General features: G+C 40.9%; 2 protein-coding genes across 4 annotated transcripts in view; one reads left to right on the plus strand and one right to left on the minus strand.

Annotated features, from left to right (window-relative positions):
- The window catches only part of st6gal2a (ST6 beta-galactosamide alpha-2,6-sialyltranferase 2a), an 87505-nt gene extending 74841 nt beyond the window's left edge, over window positions 1-12664 (plus strand). For both annotated transcript variants that reach the window (XR_016115801.1, XR_016115802.1), the window contains one exon: window positions 12591-12664. The gene's annotated coding sequence lies outside the window, so the exon portion shown is untranslated. The remainder of the gene's footprint in view (window positions 1-12590) is intronic.
- nck2a (NCK adaptor protein 2a) lies at window positions 1312-24017 on the minus strand. 2 transcript variants are annotated; one of them, XM_089002796.1, is made up of 4 exons: window positions 23781-24017; window positions 10291-10532; window positions 5650-6413; window positions 1312-3274 (listed from the first exon to the last, which is right to left on the minus strand). In XM_089002796.1, the coding sequence occupies exons 2-4, from the start codon at window positions 10514-10516 to the stop codon at window positions 3080-3082; spliced, it is 1185 nt and encodes a 394-aa protein (XP_088858922.1). In that variant the 5' UTR covers window positions 10517-10532; window positions 23781-24017; the 3' UTR covers window positions 1312-3079. The 2 variants fall into 2 exon arrangements, with proteins under 2 accessions (XP_088858922.1, XP_088858923.1); XM_089002797.1 differs by lacking the exon at window positions 23781-24017 and adding an exon at window positions 22328-22369.
- Between the last annotated feature and the right edge of the window lie 1278 nt (window positions 24018-25295).

A 25295-nucleotide genomic window follows, 5' to 3' on the forward strand; every position in this document is an offset into this window, starting at 1 on the left:
TCAGGTTAATTCAAGCTCTTAATGTTTCAGATTGTGATCAGCGAATGAGCCTACAGTGTATTTTGTTCATGTGCCTTCAGTGAGATGTGCTAACTGGAATGTATGTGCCTGTTGAATAGAGTCTTTATGTGTGAGCAGGTAGAAGTGGAATGCTGGAAGGAGCCACATGTTTGCAGACGTTCTGCAAGAAAGGTCAAGTCAGCAAATAGTTTGGACAGATGAATGGAACAGTTTCCTGTAAGCCTTAAAACGACACAAAATATACCTTATTTTATTTATAATACAGTAAAGTCTCGTTATATCGATATCGGATATATCGATAGTCCCGGTTATATCGATACTATTTCCATGCACGCACGGAGAAAATTACATGCAAACAGGGTCGGATATATCGATAGTCCCGGTTATATCGATATTTTTTCGGACTCCCTTGAATATCGATATAACGAGACTTTACTGTAAATGTTGTATTGTATTTTAATTAAAAAAATAAACTGTACTGTGTAATAAAATCATTTTATTTACTACCTTTGTGATGGTCGTTAATGGCTTGATGGAATGGAGTGGGAGGAGGAGGGAGTTACTGTTTGGAAGGAGAGTCACCTTCCATAAGGACTGTCCCCTGCTAGCTGTTTTTCATTAAATCAACAGACGTTTTTCAACCTCTTCTATTGCCTGAGACCGTTGCTTAGACAACACGGAAACACCCTTAGCCACACGTAGCAAGGGTCCACTTAGCATACTGGTACTGGGAAGCTAAGTCACACAAACGCACACCTTCTTTTGCTTGACCGTAATTTTCTTTTGTGTCCTCTTCGGTTTAACACTAGCATGCGGTGGGGTTTTTTTTTTTTCGGTCCTAAAAGTATCCACTCGATAACAAACCACGTCTGCACTGAGTGCACTCAAAGAAAGTTGGTGTGGAAAACTAGTCCGCCAGCCATTGTGGCGCTCCGTGTGTTTCCTGAAAACTAGTTCATATACCAAGATTATATTCTCGTGAATTTAATGTTCGTTAAGCGAATAGTTCGTAACTTAAAGCTTTCGTGAGCTGAGGTATCACCGTAATTCAATTTCGACACTCATGACATTATATATACAGTAAAGTCTCGTTATATCGATATTCAATGGAGTCCGAAAAAATATCGATATAACCGGGACTATCGATATATCCGACCCTGTTTGCATGTAATTTTCTCCGTGCGTGCATAGAAATAGTATCGATATAACCGGGACTATCGATATATCCGATATCGATATAACGAGACTTTACTGTATATATTTTTTTAAAAATCAGACCCTCAGTTTGAATAGTTGTCAAAACAAAACAATTTATTGGAACAATCGGCATCACGTTGTTGGTGATACAGTACCGTAGTTGGATGGCTGAGCGCTTGGTGTCATAGTTTGGAAATATATACATACAGTGGAGACAAGAATTAAATAACAATGCTCATTAACATTCAGGTAGATCCTATACAATTAAAGACAAAGAAAGAAAATAAATCAACCTTCAACATTTCCATCGGTAAACAAACCAAACAGATGGAACCACATGTATATTCGTGTGTGTGTGTTTGTATGACTAGTCTTGTGAGGACCACTACCATTTTATAACTAATGTAGTGAGGACATTTTCGACAAGTGAGGACCTTTTGGCTGGGCCTCACAAGTTTTTCATTCTAAAGGCTTCTAGAGGGTCTATATATGCATCTGTTAAAGTTTCAGAAAGGTCCCCACAAATCCACCCAAAAATGATTTTGTGCTGTGTATTTTCATTTCACTTGGATACACACACTTTTTACTCACTGTGTGTGTTTATGTGTGTGTGCGTGGTTAATGAGAGGAAAAAGTTCATACCACAAAAAGTAAAATGATATTTTAAGCAAATTCACTACAGGGGTGAGGACTTTGAATCTACCCATTCAGAGTCCTCACCCCTGCTATTATTTCAGTTTCGACTCCACTTTATTGCTTTGTTTTTAAAGAAGTTCAAGTGGGAAATGGGCTGACATTTAGTCTTCAAATGTAACACTAGTTCTACTCTGAACTTATCGGCAACGGTGGTCCTCACTCCTTATCTGGAGTTATCCCAAAACCATTGAAACAGGAATGTGTGTGCGCGCGTGTGTGTGTATGTGTGTTTGGTAGGACTTGACAGGTTGCCTTCATGAACGATGGGATTATTTTCGTCTGCGCGGAATCAAATAAAGTAACATTTGTTTGTGTTACTGGGACGCTAAGGAGACAAACATTTGGCACACCAACATTTTGGCAATAGTTTGTTGTTGCGTGGCGTTAGAGACTATTTGAATCATATTCATAACTGGATGAGTAACAGTCTGAAGCCATTGTTTTGATTCGAGAGCAAGGCAAGACGTCCTGGCGTGACATCACCAACAAAGGGGCGGGACCTTCTGAAACTCGCCATTTCCGGGGTCATTTTGGGACATTTTAACTCATTTTTATTGGTGTTTTGCATTTGACTAAAAATATCAGCCTGCGTGTTTTTGTGTATTTTAGATGCTCTAAAACGTTCTATTGTCAGTTAGGAAACACAAAAAAATGTGTCGGTTGTCCTTTAATCAAGTCATTGCCACCGCTGAAGAAGAACTCAAACGAAAGAAGAATGAAAACAGAGGAAGAAGAACAAAACAAAAAAAAATGAAATAAAACAATCGCTAGTTGTCATCTTTTTCAAGTAAGTTTAACAGCAATGGCGTTAAGTCGTATTTGAATGAGACATAGGACATTACAGACTTAAGACTACCCCCTCGCCCCACCCCCAAACACCCGGAAAAAGGGGCGTGAAGGCTTTCAGTGCTCACCTGCTGAGTGGCAAATAAGTAAGGAAGCTTCACCCGATGGCCACCGGGGGGCGACAGAGATCGTGGTTGGAGTGTTGATGCCGCCAAAGGGAATCCAGATAAGGCTCGATTCATAAGACAGTCGTGTGGTATCAATGTGTTCCATCCAGTGTGTGTGTGTGTGTGTGCGTGTGTGTGTGTGTGTGTGTGTGTGTGTGTGTGTGTGTGTGTGTGTGTGTGTGTGTGTGTGTGTGTGTGTGTGTGTGTATATTTCAGAGCAGTGCTTTGACCAGGTACAGCCTGTCACCCTGCTCGCTGGTGAAGATGGGGGCTTTCTTGTAGTGTTCCACAAGCTCCTCCATGGAGGTGAACCTGCGCTGGCCGATACAATAGGCGCCGTCGCACAGCTGCACTTTAAAGTGCTTGTTTTTGCCCGCCGCCTTGAGGGACACCGAGAAGTCACTGGGCTGAAACACAAAATTGGTGGGATGGTTACATTCAGCGCTAAACTACAATTTCGGTGATACCTTGGCTTACGAACTTAATTGGTTCCCTGACAGGGTGTATAAGGTGAAAAGTGTGTATCCCAAAAATTAATTTCCCATAAGAAACCATTAAAATGAGAATAATCCGTTCCCAGGTCCTCATAAAACATAATTTTCTACTTTTTTACTTTAATTTTCTAAGCCTTAAAACTACACAAAATATACCTTATTTTGTTTATAATAAATGTGCTATGGTATTATATTTAAAGAAATGAACTGTACTATATAATAAAGTTGTTTTATTTACCTTTGTGATGGTCGTTGATGGCTTGATGGAATGGAGTCGCCGGTTTCATCAGCATTAAACACTTGATGAGGAACGTAGCCTTCTTCTTCAAAATGGAACTGTATAGTGCCACTTAGCAGTTTTTTTGACGACGATACTAGTGCAGCGTGTTCTACCAGAAACAAATTCCTTGTGTGTTCTACATACTTATATATATATATATATATATATATATACAGTAAAGTCTCGTTATATCGATATTCTCGGGAGTCCGAAAAAATATCGATATAACCGGGACTATCGATATATCAGACCCTGCGCGCATGTAATTTTCGCCTTGCGTTCATAGAAATAGTATCGTAATAAGCGGTACAATCGATATAACCGATATCGATATAACGAGACTTTACTGTATGTATATATATATATATATATATATATATATATATATATATATATATATACACAGTAAAGTCTCGTTATATCGATATTCAAGGGAGTCCGAAAAAATATCGATATAACCGGGACTATCGATATATCCGATATCGATATAACGAGACTTTACTGTATATATGAAAAAGAAAATGAGGTCACCTTTGACTAGTGCGATGGTTTTATTTCAATGTTATAAATAAATGAAGGAGTTGCGAGGCAAAGGCTGAACTGCAGAGGTGGTGACGCATGAATTCATCTGACCACGGCGATGTATTTGCCATGCGTGATGACTCAAAGCACGCAAGTGCAGTTTCCTGGAGCACATATGGGATGAGACGGTATTTGACGGCACTGCTGCGTGCTAACCATGCTGCTCCTCGTGACATTTTCCCAATGGCATTTTTTGGTGGGCGGTTAACTCTTTTTCGTGGCCAGGTTTACGGATATATTGAATTTTGAAGTGATTTTGACAAACATTGCAAACATTTATGTTTTCCTCTTCCAAACTATTTGAATAATATTCCTAACTGGATGACTAACAAGAAAGCATCTTCTCCGAATCTAAACTCTCTGAAGCCATTGTTTTGATTCTGGAGCAAGGCAGTTTGTGAAGGAGCGTCCTGGCGTGACGTCACGAACAAGGGGGTGGGACTTGCTGAATCTGCAGTTTCAAGCTCATTTTGTGGCAGTTTTGGGACACTAAGTCATTTTTATTGGTGTTTTGAGCAGCCTGCGTGTTTTGGGTATTTTAGATGCTATAAAACGTTTTTCTGATGTCCGTTAGGAAACCAAAAAATGGTGTCGGCACCACTTTTTTGTTTCCTAACGGACATCAGAAAAACGTTTTAAAATACCCAAAACAGATAGCTGATATTTTTAGTCAAATGCAAAACACCAATAAAAATGGCTTAGTGTCCAAAATCTGCAAAAAATTGAGCTGCGAATTGGGCATTTTTAGAAAGTCCCGCCCCCAGTTCGTGACGTCACGCCAGGACGTCTTGCCTTGCTGGAGAATCAAAACAATGGCTTCAGATTCGGAGAAGATGCTTTCTTATTACTCATCCAGTTATGAATATGATTCAAATAGTTCTGAAGAGGAAACACACATGTTTGCAGTCGATTAAAGAATTTATTTGTGTCATTTTGAGGCATCTGGACAGAAATGTAGCACCCAAAAAAGGCAGAAGATGGCGACAAAGCTCCGTGGAAATGGGCTTATTTGTCTGCTGGGAATTTTTCTCAGCGAATAGCAAATAGAAGTCTTGGTGCAACACACAAGGATTCACCATCGCGTTATTTATGTTTTTTCCTTCTAATTTCGCCATCAACACGAAGTTTTCAGACCAAACAAAGTACCGCAAAATGCATTGACGTGATGAAAGGACTGCTACAGTGTGTCGCTTTCTCGGTCAGGGGCGTTCCTTCCGTGACGTAGGGTGAGGACTCGTCACCAACTCAAAAATAAGACTTCCGGAATATTCAGCGTGAGTCTTAAAACGTAAAATATAGCTACATGCGGTGGAATCTTTGTAAAATACGCTCAGTAGAAGTCATTTGAAGCCATTTTACAAATTATGGACGCAACTTGTCCGGAGGCGTCGGTTGCCCTTTAAGTGTGTGATGTTTTTGGACTCACCGACGACTCGCTGTCCCGTATGAGGAAGTCGCCGTCGTCCCCTCGCTCATTGAGTATGCGCTCGGCCTGGTGTCGGGTGACGCTGCCATAGTACCAGTCCCTCCCGGCGAACCTTCCCGAGCGCGGCGACGACGACGTGTTCTGCGGCGAGACCATCTTGGCAGAAGGCGGGCCGGGTCGCTCGTCCAGTACCATCACATAGTTTTTGGGAACCAAGCCGATGATGCCGCGCGAGTTCTTACAGCGCCACCACTCGGGGTCGTTCTCCGGTTTCTCCACCACCTCCATGACTTCGCCCTTCTCAAAGTTGAGCTCCTCCTCGGTGACGGAGCTGAAAGGGTAGAGGGTCTGCACCACGTCCAGCACGCGTCCGCCGACGCTCCCGTTGGCGAGCAAGGTCCCTTGAGTGTGGTATATCCGCGAGGAATCCTCTTCCTCCATGTCGTCCGCCACCATCATCTCCTCCTGGACGTAATTGGAAGGGAACCATCCCACGCGTCCGGCTTGACTGCCTCGCCACCAGCCGTCGCTGCACTTCTCCATCACCACCACGCGGGAGCCTTTGGTCAAGGTCAGCTCGTCGTCCCTCTCCGCCGTGTAGGCGAACTTGACCACGGCGGGGACGTTGAGGTCGTTGATTCTCTCCGACGCCCCTCCGCCGCCGCCCGTACCGAGACCGCTGCCGTTGGAGGGGTATTCCGTGTCGGAGCTGGGCGTCGGCGAAGCATCGCGGGCACTTGTTTTCCTCTTTGTTTTTCCCAAACCTGTCGTGAGACACATGACATTTTTGGAGGGAAATTTCAAAAGCTTCCTTTAAAGGACAACGGACATTTTTTTGTTTCCTAACTGTCATCAGAAAAACGTTTTAGAGCATCTAAAATACCCAAAAACACGCAGGCTGATATTTTGAGTCAAATGAAAAACACCAATAAAAATGAGTTAAAGTGTCCCAAAACGACTTCAAAATGACCTCCGAGGTTTCAGAAGGTCCCGCCCCCTTGTTCGTGACGTCACGCAGGACATCTTGCCTTGCTCCAGAATCAAAACAATGGCTTCAGATTGCGTAGAGATGCTTTCTTGTTACTCATCCAGTTATGAATATGATTCAAATAGTTCTGAAGAGGAAAGCATAAATGTTTACAATCGATTAAAGAAGTCCTTCCATATAATTCGAGACGTCAATGACTCCAATGTAGCGTCCCAGAAAATGCACAAGATGGCGCCCAAGCTCCGTTGGAAATGGGCTGATTCGTCTGCGGGGAATTTGTGTCAACTTACACCTTCTTTATGCGTGTTACCGCAATGGGATGTAGTTAATTAAGATTTATGAGTGACATTCAGTGTATTAGCTAACTATCTAGCTATTAGCTATAGAGCAATCTAGGTGGCTATCTATCTAGCTGTTGGCTATCTATTAGCTATCTACTAGCTGGTAGCTTTCTATCTATTAACGTCCGGGTTGAGTGAATGCTGGCGCGTGTGGCTGCCGCTGCTCACCCACAGAAAATCTTATCCCGTGACTGTAAAGTGACCTTGAGAGTTTTGAAAGGCACTTAGAAATGAAGTCTATTATTATTATTGTTGAAATTACAGCATGATTGTTTGTCATTTTTTTTCCCTAGATAGACACTCCCCAACTTACAAACGAGATATGTTCCGAACGGTCGTTCGTAAGGTGAATTTGTTTGTAAGTTGCTTCAGTGTGATATTTTGTATGGAATGTATGTTTAAGGCTTATTATAAGTATGTTTAAGGTTTATATAAATATGTTTACGGTTTGTATAAGTAACCTGTATTGTTTTACTGTCTGTGTAGGCTCTCAGTCATACAGGAGTGGTCCATCGATGAAAAGGTTTCTTCAGCCGTCATCTGTACAAATTTGAAGGTGTCGGACGTTTTGCCTGTATTGGTTTGTACTAAAAAATAAACATTTTATAAAATATATGCTCGATAAAGATATCTACATGTACAACTGGAGAGAGTACTATATATGTTACTGCAAACATGTCTGTATGTACTGTTGTTCGTAACTTGAATGTTCGTAAGTAGGGGAGCGTCTGTAATGCGAACAGTACATTTCAGATTTTTTTGCTTCAAATCCGATGCGGTGTCTGGCTTTAAGTTATTTATTCCGAGTGACCGTAAAAATCTTTGCTATCGTGATGCGATTCGTCAACCTGAATCAAAGCCCAACTAGACTGTCAGCAACTAATCACGGCAAGTTGCAGATTGACGCAAATTGCGCGATACAGATAAACAGAAAGAAAAAAAAAGCTATTTCGTTTGTAACTCGCTGTCGCCACTTGAGAAGCGATGTACCGTGCCCAAGCAGGTTTTCAACTTCAGCAGAGCGCTCTTAGGTCGGTCGTCATAGCAACAAGAAAAAAGGCAAGTCGGCATTCCTCGGGGAAAAGAGTAGCGAAGAACACTTGACATCCTGAGGAAACCAGAGCAACGGAGGACAGATCGATTCTCCACAACCCCCCCCGCCCCCACATACCATCACATTTCTCCTGAGGGCTCCGTGAAGTCATGACATGCGCATGCTATCTAGCTAGATATCTAGCTACCTATCTATTAGATAACTATTAGCTATCTATTTTGAGTTATTCCGGGCTGGCGCGTGTGGCTGCCGCTGCTCACCTGCAGAAAAAAATATCCTGTGACTGTAAAGTGTCCTTGAGAGTTTTGAAAGGCGCTTCTAAATGAAATGTATCATTATTATTATAAATAATAAAAACTGTCCGAAGACTGAAGAACACCAATGAAAATGACGTAATAAAGTGTCCCAAAACTGCCACAAAATGAGGTTGTAACTGGGCAGATTCAGAAAGTCCCACCCCCTTGTTCGTGACATAACTATTGGTCACAAACTGCCCTGCTCCAGAATCGAAACAATGGCTTCAGAGAGTTCAGATTCGGAGAAGATGCTTTCTTGTTACTCATCCAGTTTATGAATATGATTCAAATAGTTCCGAAGAGGAAAGCGTAAATGTTTGCAATCGATTAAAGAAGTCCTTCTGTATCAATTCGAGGCGTCTGGACTGGACAAGATGGCGGCCAAGGTCCGTCGTAGCGCCCAGAAAATCCACAAGATGGCGCCCAAGCTCCATTGGAAATTGGCTGATTTGTCTGCTGGAAATCTGTGTAAACTTACACGTTCTTTATGCGGTGGAATCTTTGTCAAATGCACTCAGTAGAAGTCATTTGAAGTGATTTTACAAACAACTTGTCCGGAGGTGTCGGTTGTCCTTTAAAGTGAAATAAAAAAAAAAGGTCGATAAAATGTGGCGCAATTAGAGAGAAAGAGCAGCAGAGGAAAGAACGCAAAGGCTCTGAACCAATTAACATTGTCTACTCAAGCGTGTGAGTGTGTTCCATTAGCTTCCTGACCTCACTCAAAACCTCATGAAGAAAATGTCCGACAGCTCGCCGTAAGCTCGGGCTTTTAACATCGGATGCTTCCGACATTTTGCCAAATGAAATGAGGTCATAATGCGACAGTCGATAATGTTGTCATGTGGGATGGTGGAGGGTTTCATCATTTTAGCATCTCCATTAGAAGGATGTTTTTCTTTCGGAATCAATCATGAGAACCCCCCCCCCCGAGTGGTGGAACGTCAGGGCCTGCAAGGCCTTCTCTGCTGGCCTAAAAATATCTGAATCGCAGACTAATGTGAAGATATCTAAATCTATCTGTATATTTAAAGAACAACCGACACCATTTTTTTTTTGGTTTCCTAACTGAAAAACGTTTTAGAGCATCTAAAATAGCTAAAACACGCAGGATGATATTTTTAGTCAAATGCAAAACACCAATAAAAATGAGTTAAAGTGTCCCAAAACTACTTCAAAATGAACCCGGAGTTGTCGAGTTTCAGAAGGTCCCGCCCCCTTGTTCGTGACGTCACGCCAGGACGTCTTGCCTTGCTCGAAAATCAAAAAAATGGCTTCAGATTCAGACAAGATGCTTTCTTGTTACTCATCCAGTTATGAATATGAGTCAAATAGTTCCGAAGAGGAAAGCATAAATGTTTGCAATCGATTAAAGAAGTCCTTCCGGATCATTCTGAGGCGTCTGGACTCTAATGTAGTGTGCCGGAAAATGCACAAGATGGCGCTCAAGCTTCGTTGGAAATGGGCTGGATTTGTCTGCTGGGAATTTGTGTCAACTAGTATCAAATAGTAGTCTTGGTGCAACACATAACAATTCACCATCGCGTTATTTATGTGTTTTCCTTCTAATTTTGCCATCAACATGATGTTTTCAGACCAAACAAAGTACCCAAAATGCATTGTGTATCGCTTTCTCGGTCAGGGGCGTTCCTTCAGGGACGTCACGTACGGACTCATCACCAACTCGAAAACAAGACTTCCTGAATATTCAGCGTGAGTCTTAAAACGTGAACCATGCGCTGGAATCTTTGTAAAATACGCTCAGTAGAAGTCATTTGAAGTGATTTTTACAAATTATGCACACAACTTGCCCGTAGGCGTCGGTTGTCCTTTAAACATAACAGATTAAAATTGGGAAATATTTTAGACCTGATAGAAATGGCTCTGATTATTGACAAAACACTTCAAGCAGAACCAGAATGCAACTGGCTAAGACAAAAAAAATAAAAGCCTCATTGTATTTACCCAACGTATCCTTGATATTCTTCACGAGCGAGCCTTTCTTGAGGCTGTTCTTGCGCTCCACGTAGTTGGAAGGCACGTAGCCCGTCTGGTTGGCAGTGTTTCGGACGCGCCACCACGTTTTTGAGTCGTCCAGCAGGTACAGACGCTCGTTTTTCCGAATGTCAAGTTCCTGTTCCTGCTGGGCTGTGTAGTCCCATTTGGCTACAACAATCACCTCCTCTGTCATCTTTCATGGAGTCACCCTGTAGAAATGGGGGTGGGGTGGGGGGGGGGGGTAAGGAAGTGACAAGGACATGAAATTATTCAATTTACAGGTAGTAAAACATCTGTCAATCAACTGAGACTGTATACTGTCTCCAATACGTGTCCAAAGTCTTTCAGGTGTGCCTTATAGTGCGGAGAATACGGCACTTAAACCTCATGAATAACTTGACGCCTTATAATGTGCCTAGCAGCATATTTGGAAAACTTTTATATACAGTGATACCTTGGCTTACAAACTTAATTGGTTTCCAGACAGTGTGTAAGGCGAAAAGTGTGTATCACAAAAATTAATTTCCCAAAGGAAACCATTAAAATGAGAATAATCCGTTCCCAGATCCCCATAAAACATAATTTTCTACTAAATAAGCTTAAAACTACACAAGATATACCTTATTTTATGTATAATAAATGTGCTATGGCATTATAATTAAAGAAATAAACTGTACTATATAATAAAGTTGTTTAATTTACCTTTGTGATGGTCGTTAATGGCTTGATGGAATGGAGTGTCCGGTTTCATCAGCATTAAACACTTTAGGAATGATCCCTTGTCGGTGTTTTCTCTGCTATAATTTTATCTAGTTCCTCATCAATTGTGTTCTGTTCAGCTGACTTGATAGCTTTTTGCATCAAATGTACAGATGGCTTGTGCGGGTTGTTTGTGGAGCCTGATTGATGGGATATTTTAACCTTGCAGTGTACACTCTGCCTTTGAACTTTCAAAGTTGAAATTCTGTCACTGTCGTCTGCCTGTCTCTTTAATGTTTAAACCACCTCCCCTCACTGCTGCCTTCTAGACCAATCACGTGGCTGGGGGCGGGAATAGAGGACAAAAAAGGTCGGCAGCCATTTTCTTTTTGGAGAACGACTTCACTCTCTCTCTGTCTATAAACCCCCCCCCCCCCACTGCTGCGTTCTTAACCAATCACGTGGCTTTAACCGATGACTGGGGGTGGGGAATAGAGGACCAAAACAGTCGGCTGCCATTTTGTTGTTAGAAGAACGGGCTCACTCATTGTGGCAGCTCCGTATGTATCCTGAAAAATAGTGTGTATGCCAAGGTAAAATTTTCATAAATTTAACGTTTGTAAACCGAAAAGTTCGTAAGCCGAGGGGTTCGTAAACCGAGGTATTACTGTATTTATATATGATATTTAGCAAACTTTTTCTTATAGTCCAATGCACCTTACGTATGGAAAAAGTTTGAAAATACACCGTTCAATGGAGCGTTTTCACACGCGCTGTGAACCGCCCATTGCATTGCATTCATGGCTAGGACTGTGTACTAATCTTACCAAAATCAATGTCGCGCTTTTTCCACTCATGAATATTGATGCTTCACAGAATAAATCAACGTGTATAAGGAAGGGGCCTTTTTTTGTGTGTCAAGTCCTTGATGTAGCAAAGTTTGCGGGAGCCGACAGTAAGAAATGAAAAAGGAGTGGTTGAAAGCATGTTGAAAGTGCTACAAATGCGTCTGCAAAGCTGTCAAACTAGATTTGAGAGAAGTTGTGCAACTTGGCGTTTGGGAGAGTTTCAATGGCTTAAAAAAAAAAAACATTTCAACTCTTCCGTGGCAGCCAGAAGAAAAGATTCACTTCCACCCGGCAGCCGCAACAACGTGCTGAGTCGACACAGAAGAGCACATTCAAAGCGAGAGGAATGCCAGTCCTGCAGTGACGCCGATTCTTGAACAAAATCGGAGCGAGGTATGCAAACAAGCTGCGGCCTCGATCCGCCTGGGGCGAAAGTTGCTGAATCACACACCAAGCTTCTATTTCCATTTTGTATTGCAACGTGGACGAGTGAGCCATCGCGGTCGTTGCGCAAGGATTCAATGGAACATTATTGTCAGATTTTGATGTGTTCTCTACAAAAGTAAAAAAAAAAATCCATCCAAATAGGCTAATAGAGTGATACCTCGGTTTACGAATCCCTTGGCCTATGAACTTTTCAGTTTACGGACGTTAAATTTAAATTTAACATTTGGACTCGTTTCAACTTTGATAGTTCAAAGGCAGAGTGTAGACTGCAAGGTTAAAATATCCCATCAATCAGGCTCCACAAACAACCCGCACAAGCCATCTGTACACTTGATGCAAAAAGCTATCAATCAAGCTAAACAGAACACAATTGATGAGGAACTAGGTAAAATTATCGCATAGAAAGCACCTATCAGGGATCATTCCTCAAGATGGTGAAAGAAGAAGGCTACGCTCCTCACCAAGCTTTTACATTTGAAAACTACTGTATTTTCCGGTGCATAAGGGGCACCCAAAAGCCTTCATTTTCTCCAACAATAATAATAATAAATAATAATAATAATAATAATAATAATAATAATAATAATAATACCTTTAATTTATAAGCGCCTTTCAAAACTCTCAAGGTCACTTTACAGTCACAGGATAAGTTTTTCTGTGGGTGAGCAGCGGCAGCCACACGCGCCAGCGTTCACTCAACCCAGAAGAAAGTGAAATAGATAGAAAGCTAGCAAGCTAGCTAACAGATAGCGAGTTAGTTACCGAGCTAATTTTGGAATACATTTGTAAATATTTCACTGGGTATTGTGAATGTACATTACATGTGAAACTATTGAATTAAACTATTGAATTAAATGCAGTTTCTTGACTATTTTAAGTAGGATGTACGGAAAACAAGGTTTGTTCCGTTGAGAACTGAAAGAGGAGGAGAAACTAGATGAGTGACTAGCTGGTGAACTGGCCTTCATGACACCTTATAGGGAGGCGGGAAAGCTCATGGGCTCTTTCAGAACGACACAAAGAGAAAAGGGATGTTAAAGAGGATTATAAATAAAAGGAGAGAGAGAGAGAGAGAGAGAGAAAGAGGAGATATTTAAAGAGAAGAAAAAAAAAAGGTCTGGCAACGCTTTTTGTGTTTGCCATTCAGGTCAAACACAGGGGAGCATTCAGCCAATGGGAACACATTCCCACCTAACCCCTCCCCCTACTTCCACTTCATCCCACACATCGATGAAAAGGTTTCTTTAGCCGTCATCTATACTTCTTTGAAGGTGTCGGACGTTTCGCTTCTTATCCAAGATGCTCCGAAACCGGTAGTTTCGGCCCTATATATATATATATATATATACACTACTGTCCAGGCATGGCTGCTATGATATGTCCCTGCTCTCAGATTGGGGGGAGCAGAGGACTATTCCCTGCGGCTCCTGACTAACGACTGGCCCGATTGCCCTATTTGCTCTGGTATCATCTCATCAGTATTACTAATCCTATGTTACCTAAGCAGGCCGTTGTACGAACGATCTAAATTGAACCTCACCCCATCATGGCGGTTTAGTGAAGGATTTTGCTGTTTCATGAAAATCGCTTCTTTTACTCCCCTTTCAAACCGTCTATGTTCTTTCGCTAAATTTTAACCTCATTGTCGTCAAATGAGTGGTTGCTAGCTTTTAGGTGCATATGTACTGCCGATTAAGGCCGACTAGTATTATCCTTGCAATGTTTTCAAAGAAGTACAGATGACGGCTGAAGAAACCTTTTCATCGATGGACCACTCCTGTACGACTGAGAGCTTACACAGACGGATTCATCCCACACAGTTTCAAGAGGCAAGCTGCTTTACTGGCAATAAGAGAACATTTGGAAGAAATTCAACAAACGCTGGAACGTGACGGAGCAGTGCTCGATGTTAATCCTGTTCAAAGAGCGCCTGGCCCACCGAGCGAGCAGCTCGGCGGTGTTTACAACTACAGCTGCTGTTTCACGTCACTATTAAAAGATGTTGACTGGCGACTCTGAGAACAGTTTATCAACTTAGCAAGCTTTCAATGCGTCGCTTCAACACCCACACGACCAAACGCGTGCGTGCATTTGCATAAAGCGAACCCGAAGATGAGGGTACTAAGGGAGGCTGCTTATTGGAGGAGGCCTGGGAGGGGGAACAGAAATGGATAAAATCAGATCGATATTTTTGTAATCGATCAAACGGATGTGCACAAATGTGCCGATTGTCGTGATATGAAACGCAGAGTAATCGTGTCAGGAGAAAGAAGTGCCCTATATCTACAGACCTGTAAAGGTCTGAAACCAGAAAAGCCAAGTACAGTGATACCTTGGCTTACAAACTTAATTGGCTCCCAGACAGAGTGTGTCAGGCGAAAAGTGTGTATCCCAAAAATCAATTTCCCATAGGAAACCATTAAAATGAGAATAATCCGTTCCCAGATGCTCAGAAAACATAATTTTCTACTTTAAAGGTTAAAATTCCCATCAATCAGGCTCCACAAATTAGCCATCTGTACACTTGATGCAAAAAGCTATCAACCCAGTTAAACAGAACACAATTGATGAGGAACTAGATAAAATTATCGCAGAGAAAGCACCTACAAGGGATCATTCCGCAAGATTGCGAAAGAAGAAGGCTACGTTCCTCATCAAGTGTTTAATGCTGATGAAAGCGGCCACTCCATTCCATCAAGCCATCAACGACCATCACAAAGGTAAATAAAACAACTTTATTATATAGTGCAGTTTATTTCTTTAATTATAATACCACAGTATAACACAGTAAAGTCTCATTATATCGATATTCTCGGGATTCGGAAAAAATATCGATATAACCGAACTATCGATATATCCGATCCTGCGGCATGTAAATTTTCTCCTTGCGTTCATAGAAATAGTATCGTAATAAGCAGTGCTATCGATATAACCGATATCGATATAACGAGACTTTACTGTATATATACCATAGTATAATAACAATTATAATACCATTATTCTAAATAAAATAAGATATATTTTGTGTAGTTTTAAGGCTTAGAAAATTAGAAAGTAGAAAATTATGTTTTATGGGGACCTGGGAACGGATTATTCGCATTTTAATGGTTTCCTATGAGAAATTATTTTTTGGGATACACACTTTTCGCCTTACACACTCCGTCTGGGAACCAATTAAGTTCATAAGGCAAGGTGTCACTGTACTCTGAAACAACCTGTCGCAACTTGCGATTATTATTGTTATTTTTTTCCTTCATGAGGTATTGCCAAAGAAATGTTGCTATTTTTATACGCTCTGGTGTGGTATTTGTAAAATAAACAAACAAACAAACAGATAAATACATCTCATAAGGATATTAAATAAGGATAAATCATGAAGTGAGAACATAAATAAATACATAAATAAACAAGGAAATAATTAAATATACAGTAAAGTCTTGTTATATCGATAGTACTGCTTATTACGATACTATTTCTATGAACGCGAGGAGATGCCGCAGGATCGGATACATCGATAGTCCGGTTATATCGATATTTTTTCCAGACTCCCGAGAATATCGATATAACGAGACTTTACTGTATTTAAATTGGGGTAACACGATCCTAGCTATGCTGGTGTAAATTCAAGCAGGAAGGAAACAGGAGAGGCAAAACCGTTTCGCATTGCAAGTGACTGTGTGAAGAACATCAACAAACTGCTACCACGTTTGCCCGCGAGGGACAAACTACAGCGACAGCGGTGGTGAACTTAACCCTCTCCAAATCCATACAATGATGCCGAACGCGAAACACTCATTTATATTCCGACAAACAGCTGCTCCAAGCCCTACGGTAAAGATCTGCGTTAAATAGCTTCTAGCCGTCGTGCGAGTAAGCGGCACGAGAGGCTACATGAGCAGATGCGGCGGCTTGAGAAAATTTATTCGGTTATCTGCCATTATTTTTTTTCCACTGGAGGGGAAATTGCTGCCAACCACGTGAACTTTCACCCATCGTCATAGCAACCGGCGACTAAATAATTAGTGGTAGTTAGGCCAGTGGCTGATTTGACGTTGATAATATGACATGACATGGTGGGATCACTTTGCATTCAGGTGTGGTGTTGTCTTTGTATTTTGTAATTTAGCGTAATTTTAAAGGACAACCGACGCCTCCGTACAAGTTGTGTCCATAATTTGTAAAATCACTTCAAATGACTTTTACTGAGAGTATTTTATAAAGATTCCACCGCATGTAGCTATATTTTACCTTTTAAGACTCGCGCTGAATATTCAGGAAGTCTTGTTTTTGAGTTGGTGACGATTCCTGACGTGACGTCACGGAGGGAACGCCCCTGACCGACAAAGTGACACACAATGCATTTTGGGTACTTTGTTTGGTCTGAAAACTTCGTGTTGATTGCGAAATTAGACGGAAAACGACATAAATAATGCGATGGTGAATCGTTGTGTGTTGCACCAAGACTACTATTTGATACTAGTTGACACAAATTCCCAGCGGACAAATCAGCCCATTTCCAACGGAGCTTGGGTGCCATCTTGTGCATTTTCTAGGCGCTACATTGGAGTCCAGACACCTCAAAATGACACGGAAGGACTTCTTTAATGGATTGCAAACACGTATGCTTTCCTCTTCAGAACTATTTGAATCATATTCATAACTGGATGAGTAACAAGAAAGCATCTTCTCCGAATCTGAATCCATTGTTTTGATTCTCGAGCGAGGCAAGACGTCTTGGCGTGACATCACGAACAAGGGGGCGGGACCTTCTGAAACTGAAACTTTCTCAGATCATTTTGAAGTTGTTTTGGGAGACTTTAAGTCATTTATTTTTATTGGTGTTTTTCATTTGACTAAAAATATCAGCCTGCGTGTTTTGGGTATTTTAGATGCTCTAAAACGTTTTTCTGGTGTCAGTTAGGAAACTAAAAAATGGTGTTGGTTGTCCTTTAAATATACATTCCATACGACAACAAATTCACCTTACGAACGACCGTTCGGACTGTATCTCGTTCGTAAATTGGAGAGTGTCTGTATTATTGTTATTCTTCTTATTATTATTAGTAGTAGTAGTATTATTATGATTATTAATTATTCTACAGATGCAAACCCAGCATGACAAAAAAAGCACTGTTTTCTTCCACTTGATGGATGCTCCGAATGGATTGTCACGGTTGTTTCGGCTTGAAAAAATGTTTCAAAACTGCTTTTTAAAAACGATGAAGTCAGTAGCCATCTCATTTGCTGTTGTCCTCAAAGACATTAGTCCCGTTTTGCGCTGTGGTGTTGCTGAGTTGAATGGAGGAATATGATAGGCATCCTAATCCCCCTCTCACCTCAATCACATCCCCTTTTGCCTCTCTCTTGACACACCAACGCATTCACACTGAAGGAAGTCCTGCTTTATTTATGAGATGGATCGCACCGAATGCCACAAGGCCCCTCTTGAGAATTCAAGACGGCACACAAACAGTATTTGGTCTCTCGTGCTCAGACACGCGCAAACACGAACACGCGCAAATCCACACTTGCCGCAGGGCCTCCGTTGCACAGTTGGTCTTTCTTGGCAACGCGCTGAAAGTCGGAACGGCGGGCTACGAGCACAGTTCTACGCTTCTCCCACCGGGTGTGTTACATCACCCACTCAGCAGCCGAGATTCAACTTTAAATTTGGGTGAAATGAAGTACTTTATACCAGGCGCTCTATATACTGCAGAGCGGTGATGAGGCGAAGCCCCAAAGCGGGTCTTGGATTCGCCTTGTTGAGTTGACGTTGGTACTTTTATTTTGTGTCATTTTTCATGCAAATCGTGTACAGTAAAGTCTCGTTATATCGATAGTACTGCTTATTACGATACTATTTCTATGAACGCAAGGAGAAAATATACATGCCGCAGGATCGGATATATCGATAGTCCGGTTATAGCGATATTTTTTTCCGACTCCCGAGAATATCGATATAACGAGACTTTACTGTATTTAATGATATTAGGACTTTACTTGTCCGGAGACGTGTGGTTGTCCTTTAAAGCTAATATAAGTATGTTTAAAGTTGTACGTCCGACGTAAAAGATGCATGCCTCGGGCGTCCGGGCAGACGTTATTTCAGACACTGGTATATATACAATTATTCGTGAATTGAATGTTCGTTGGGAAGTTGGGGAGCGTCTGTATATTTTGCAGCTGTGATAGCAAATCTGCGATACTACAATCTTTTTGTCCTTTCTGTGTAACAAAGTCACAGTATTGAATGGTGTGGGTGATGGGTGGGCAGAAATCAATGGACTTTGGCCATGGCTTCCGACCCTACTTGCACGGGAGGAAAAAAAAACCTAAAGAACAACCGACGCCTATGGACAAGTTGTGCCCATAATTTGTAAAATCACTTGAAATGACTTCTACTGAGCGTATTTTACAAAGATGCCACCGCATATAGCTATATTTAACCTTTTAAGACTTGCGCTGAATATTCAGGAAGTCTTGTTTTCGAGTTGGTGACGAGTCCGTACGTGACGTCACTGAAGGAACCCCCCTGACCGAGAAAGCGACACACAATGCATTTTGGCTACTTTGTTTGGTCTGAAAACATCGTGTTGATGGCGAAATTACAAGGAAAACACATAAATAACGTGATGGTGAATTATTGTGTGTTGCACCAAGACTACTATTTGTGGTCTAGACCAATGAATGTTAGGCTGCCCGGGTGACCGCTCGACCTGTCAAAAGCGAGCGCTTGTCATTTGATCAAAGGAATTAGAGCACGAAAAGCTGCGACGGTCGATCCAAACAAGACGGTGGAATAAACACTGAAAATATTTTCACTACTCGCAAGTTATCAAATAGAACAATTAAAAAAATAGTTACACCTTGGCTTACGAACTTAATTGGTTCCCAGACAGAGTGTGTAAGGCGAAAAGTCTGTATCCCAAAAATTAATTTCCCATAGGAAACCATTAAAATGAGAATAATCCGTTCCCAGGTCCCCATAAAACATAATTTTCTACTTTCTAATTTTCTTAAAACTACACAAAATATACCTTATTTTATGTATAATAAATGTGCTGTGGTATTATAATTAAAGAAATAAACTGTACAGTATAATAAAGTCGTTTTATTTACCTTTTTGATGGTCGTTGATGAACGTAACCTTCTTTCACCATCTTGAGTGATTGCGTGAATTTATCCCTGCGATGTTGATAACGTCTTTTTTTGAGAATTTGTTTAGTCTTCCCAATGTACTGCTCTTGACAGTTTTCATCCTTACAATGTATTGAATAAACTACACTTACTTTATTTTTCATTTGGCAGTCTGTCTTTTGGAAGCGCTAATTTTTGCCTTAAAATAGGACAGATGCTCGCGGCAAGCACAAAATCCCCCCTTTGCCTTCCTCGTTTCGAGCGTTTATCTCCGTTGTTTTAGCAGCAAACACATTGAGTTTAAGTGTGACCCCACCGCACAGATTACAGTTGATTATAATAACAATAGGATGACCTTTATCTTGCCACCCAGTGCCGCTTGTCGCCAGTGTGCCCATCTGTTCTCGCTCTTCATTAAACCCTGCGCTCTGGTTAAGAGCGTAAATCTCACTCGTGAAACTAAAACAACCATTCATGGGATAATCCGCAGTACGCTGGAGGCTTGGGAACGTTTTCCATTGGGCAACTCGGTGGGATTGGTCAGATAATTACGAGACCCTCTTCGGTTACCCGATAATCAAGTCGTGAGCAAGCACACGGTCCATATTTAACTCAATAAATTCTATTCGGGAATTGAAAATATATGGCATGGAGCGCCATTCCTGAATTTGTTCACGTTTTGGGTTTTCTTGCAGCCGGGATGTAGATAAAGCACTGGTCAGACCTCTGGCAATGTTTTTTTCCCTTCCACGAGGGGGAAAGTATTTGCCTTTTGTACAGCCACCCCCATTTCAAGCTCAGATAACTTCAGACCCATATAACGTATGAATTACAGTAAAGTCTGGTTATATCGATATCGGATATATCGATAGTCCCGGTTATATCGATACTATTTCTATGCACGCACGGAGAAAATTACATGCAAACAGGGTCGGATATATCGATAGTCCCGGTTATATCGATATTTTTTCGGACTCCCTTGAATATCCATATAACGAGACTTTACTGTAACTCTTTTTTTTCCAGATGAAAGAAGAGAGTCTAAGGTTTCGAACAGCGCCACCGTGGCTACCGGACTACTTTTCCACACCCCCTTTCTCTGAGTGCATACGTGGTTTGTTATCTAGTGGAGGACTTTTGCTATTATGGGACCGAAAAAGACCCCACCACAGGCTAGTGTTAAGTCCAAAAAGACAAAGAAAATTACAGTCGAGCAGAAGGAGAGCATCGAAAAACACGAACGAGGTGTGCGTTTGTGAGACTTAGCGTCCCAGTACCAGTATGCTATAAGTCGACCATTGCTACGTGTGGCTAAGGGTGTTTCTGTGTTGTCTAAATAACCGTCTCAGGCAATAGAAGAGGTTGAAAAACTTCTGTTGATTTGGATTCAAGAAAAGCAGCTAGCAGGGGACAGTGCGAGTGAGGGTATAATCGCAGAGAAAGCACGGCAACTTAACTCGGATATCAAGAGGCAACTACATCAACGACCATCACAAAGGTAAATAAAACAACTTTATTATACTGTACAGTTTATTTCTTTAACTGCAATACAATAACTACAATTTATTATACATAAAATAAGGAATATTTTGTGTAGTTTTAAAGCTTATTTAGTAGAAAATTATGTTTTATGGGGACCTGGGAACGGATTATTGTAATTTTTAATGGTTTCTTATGGGAAATGAATGTTTGACAGACAAACTTTTCACCTTACACACACTTTCTGGGAACCAATTAAGTTCGGAAGCTGAGGTATCACTCTATTTCAATTATAGCAGTCAAAGTGGCGCTGTTAAGATGTAGCAGTGTTAGAAAATAATAATATAACAATAATAACACACAATACATTGTCTGTAAGTAAAGAATCTGTTTTAAATTAAAACAATAATAACAGTAATACTACTACTCTTCTTCTTTTCCTTTCGGCTTTTCCCTTCAAGGGGTCGCCACAGCGAATCAGTGTCCTCCATCTTTAGAGGTTTGACCCGCATGTTTGTTTGGGCCAAGCTTTTACGTCGGATGCACTTCCTGACACAACCCTCTGTATTTATTCGGGCTTGGGACCGGCACAAGAAGACGTATGTCCCCTTGTGGCTACAGAACAAGCAACTATATGAACTAATAAAGATGAAGATGCTCACTACTACTACTACTACTATTACTACTACTACTACTACTACTACTACTACTACTACTACTAATAATAATAATAATAATAATAATAATAATAATAATAATAGCTTATGTCCCCTTGTGGCTACAGAACAAGCAACTCTATGAACTAATAAAGATGAAGATGCTCACTACTACTACTACTACTACTACTACTACTACTACTACTACTACTACTACTAATAATAATAATAATAATAATAATAATAATAATAATAATAATAGCTTATGTCCCCTTGTGGCTACAGAACAAGCAACTCTATGAACTTAATAAAGATGAAAATTCTCACTACTAGTACTACTACTACTACTACTACTACTACTACTACTACTACTAATAATAAATAATAATAATAATAATAATAATAATAATGATAGCTTATGTCCCCTTGTGGCTACAGAACAAGCAACTCTATGAACTTAATAAAGATGAAAATGCTCACTACTACTACTACTACTACTACTACTTCTACTACTACACAGCTTGTCCGGATGCGTCGGTTGTCCTTTAAATGCAGAAAATGAGGACCTCAGCCAGAATAGCCATAAGAATACATCGGTACAATAGAAGTATTTCCTTACGTGTTTGAAATTGCTTCGCAGTAGTGATAGCTAAGTGTCTTCAAACCACAAAGGAATTGGTTTGAAACGTCGCCAGCTGTGAGAAATGTCAAGGTTTACAATCGACAAAATGAGGTTACCGAGAACTTTTTCCAATGAGGCAAGAGACAAGTTTCTTCAAAACATTCCTTGCGCTCTCGAGTCCGCTCACCTTCCACATACCAAACATTTCAGGTGAACATTGTACTAACACTAAGCCGCTGGCCTTACCGGAAGGGTGTGCCTTACTAGCCTGCACCAAAACACACATGTAAAATACTGTATACAGTGATACCTCGGTTTTCGATCGTAATCCGTTTCAGAAAAATGTTCGAAAACCGATTTGTTCAAAAACCGAAACAGCACTTTCCATTCAAATCAATGTAAAAAATCTTAATCCGTTCAAAGTCTAGAAAACAACTTTTTAACTATTTCATCGCATAAACCGGATAAAAACTTAATAATAGAGCAGGTCATGTGTAAAATTCTATAAAAACAAACTTATTTTCACCAATTTTCTTTCTGCTATTCACCTATCCCAGCTGTCTTTGGGCAAACACAGGGCACACTAACTTTTCAAACCATCCTCTGCTTGCTTTAAAGGCATACTATTCAGGAGATCTTAACCAAATATGTCTGCATTTTGGTAAAAATAAAACAACAACAATATTAATGCGTCAGTCACAATGAGGAAGACGTGACGTCTAAGGAAGCGGAGGGTCGTCGAATGATGCATTCAGATGCACTCAGTTTGGTTGAGAACCAAATTTCGGGGCATAAAAAATATGACATTTTTCGTTGCAAAAACTATACTCACCATTTGATGACAATTTAATATTTTCATTCATGGGGCAAAATCAGGAATGCCATTCATATTAACCGCTGTACCTTTTGTGAGTGCACGGATACCCAGTTTGACATGAGATAAATTTCCACAGCCGAGCTCTCCTCGAATTTTGTAGATATATATCTGTCTGTGTCAGACAGAAATTTCAAATCAGTGCATGGAGTCCATTCAACAACCCATCAAGACAGGTGGCAGTAGCCATTAAGAGCCATTATAAGCAATGACAAGCAATGTGTTTCATTGTTAAGATTGTAATATACAATGAAACATAAAATTTGCGTTGACAACATTGTTTTACCACGAAAATAGAGAGAAAAAGAAAACCTGGTACAGTATTGGAAAACAGCGGAAAGCATGTAACGCCTTTACTTTGACTAACACCGTTATCAAGACTAGTACACTGCAATTGAACGTATATATATATGAGAGCTGTTTTTGAATTAATTAAAAGAGGTTGATGAAATGGACAATATTTGCTCTTCTGGACAAAACGAGGCCAAATTATGGTGCAAGTGGCGGAGGCTGCACCGCTTGTAACTGGACAAAGACCCTACGTCAGATTGTGAAAAGTGACGAGAGCACGCTGGCGTTTCGTCACAACTTTTAGCGCCGATTGTCAATTTCAGACTCTTAACAACATTCAACGCGGCATCGCGTGTGTTTTAAGAGTAAAAAGTTGTTAAGTTGGTTAACGATTCGCAGCTTACCTTCGTGTTGGCTCCAGTGAGAAACGGCGACACACTCGAGACTGCACGACCCCAGAAAAAAAGCCACCTGACAAAAGTAACTTACACAAACAATTGACGTTTAAACGCACGAAAGTGTGTCTTTTGCAGATTTATTTCGCATAAATCGTGCACGGAATTATTCAAACAATGGTCGCGTGTTTTTCTGTCTTCGGTTTGAGTGCCTCCACCACCACCAGCAAGCAGCCTTCCACACCGCATTCACACGGAAGAAGCAAGGAAGGGGTGAGGGTTACACTTCCGGTGGTTATTTTCAAAATAAAATCATAGTCGAAGTTTGACAGCAAGGTGTTTATCTTTTATTTTGATGGCGCTACTTATTTCGGGTTTGGATCGACTGTTGGGTAGCTGGAATTTATCCCAGGTTTGGGAGTGACGTCACCAATACCGGTACCGATCCAGTACGCCGCTGAGGAAGAGAGACGGGACATGAGAGGGAGGATGTCGCCCTCTTGCTGATTACAAGAAAACGTGTAAGAAGCACCGAATGAATGAATGGAAGGATGTAACAAATGTAATCATTGAAAACCTTTTTTTTGATCAAAATTAGAATGTATATAATTTATTTCTTCGACATTTATTTTTGTATTCCATTGAACAAACGTTTTCCTGTTTTTTATCGTTCTAATCCGATGTGTTTTTTGCTCTTTATTTTAAATGTGAGTTATATGGGCGGTTGGTGGGCGAAATGTCATTTCTCATACATACATACATACGTACGTGCAAACGCGCACGCATCCACACACGCACACTATTTTTGTGCGTTTGCAGGTAGTGGCGGCAATAATAAAAAACAAAGTAAACACGTACACGAAGGAGTGATTTATTTTCTTTGGAAGTCACTTTATCTTCAACAATGTATTCTGACAGACCCTTTTTTTTACAGTCATCTTGCTGTTAGTGTACTCGAGCAGTCTGCCACGTATGTGATCTTTTATCCACGTACCTCATTAGTTATAATTATACTACTGCGTATCTAAACTGAGTGGACATTTTGCTCCACTTGCAATCCGAAGGGAGCAGAGGATCTATGTTAAGCATATTCCGCATAGTCATTCATCAGTACTGCATGTCTTATACTGACAGACCTTGAGGGGAGGGGAGTTGGTTGTCGACCGGTTGTACCCCTCCTCACTTTACTCTCACTCATTGGACAGTCATGACAGGCATTCCGCTTAAAGGACAACCGACGTCACTTTTTTGTTTTTTAACTGACACCAGAAAGACATTTTATGGCATCTAAAATACCCAAAACATGCAGTATGATATTTTTAGTCAAATGCAAAACACCAATAAAAATGGCTTAAAGTGTCCAAAATCTGCAAACAAAAAATGAACCCGGAAGTGGCCAGTTTCAGAAAGTCCCGCCCCCAGTTCGTGACGTCACACCAAAACGTCTTGCATTGCTGGAGAATCAAAACAATGGCTTCAGATTCGGAGAATATGCTTTCTTGTTACACATCCAGTTATGAATAT

Source organism: Hippocampus bargibanti, linkage group LG08 (assembly GCF_051943395.1).
Source record: "Hippocampus bargibanti isolate YZ-2025 linkage group LG08, ASM5194339v1, whole genome shotgun sequence".
Taxonomy (NCBI): Eukaryota; Metazoa; Chordata; class Actinopteri; order Syngnathiformes; family Syngnathidae; genus Hippocampus; species Hippocampus bargibanti.

What these genes read in the sequence shown, in the direction of transcription:
- nck2a (XM_089002796.1), bottom strand. Translation starts at nt 10,516, where the DNA reads ATGACAGAGGAGGTGATTGTTGTAGCCAAATGGGACTACACAGCCCAG. An exon ending in GAATATCAAGGATACGTTGG is followed by an intron (nt 6,414 to 10,290) that starts GTAAATACAATG and finishes GTCTCACGACAG; the next exon opens with GTTTGGGAAAAACAAAGAGG. An exon ending in TACGGGACAGCGAGTCGTCG is followed by an intron (nt 3,275 to 5,649) that starts GTGAGTCCAAAA and finishes TTTGTGTTTCAG; the next exon opens with CCCAGTGACTTCTCGGTGTC.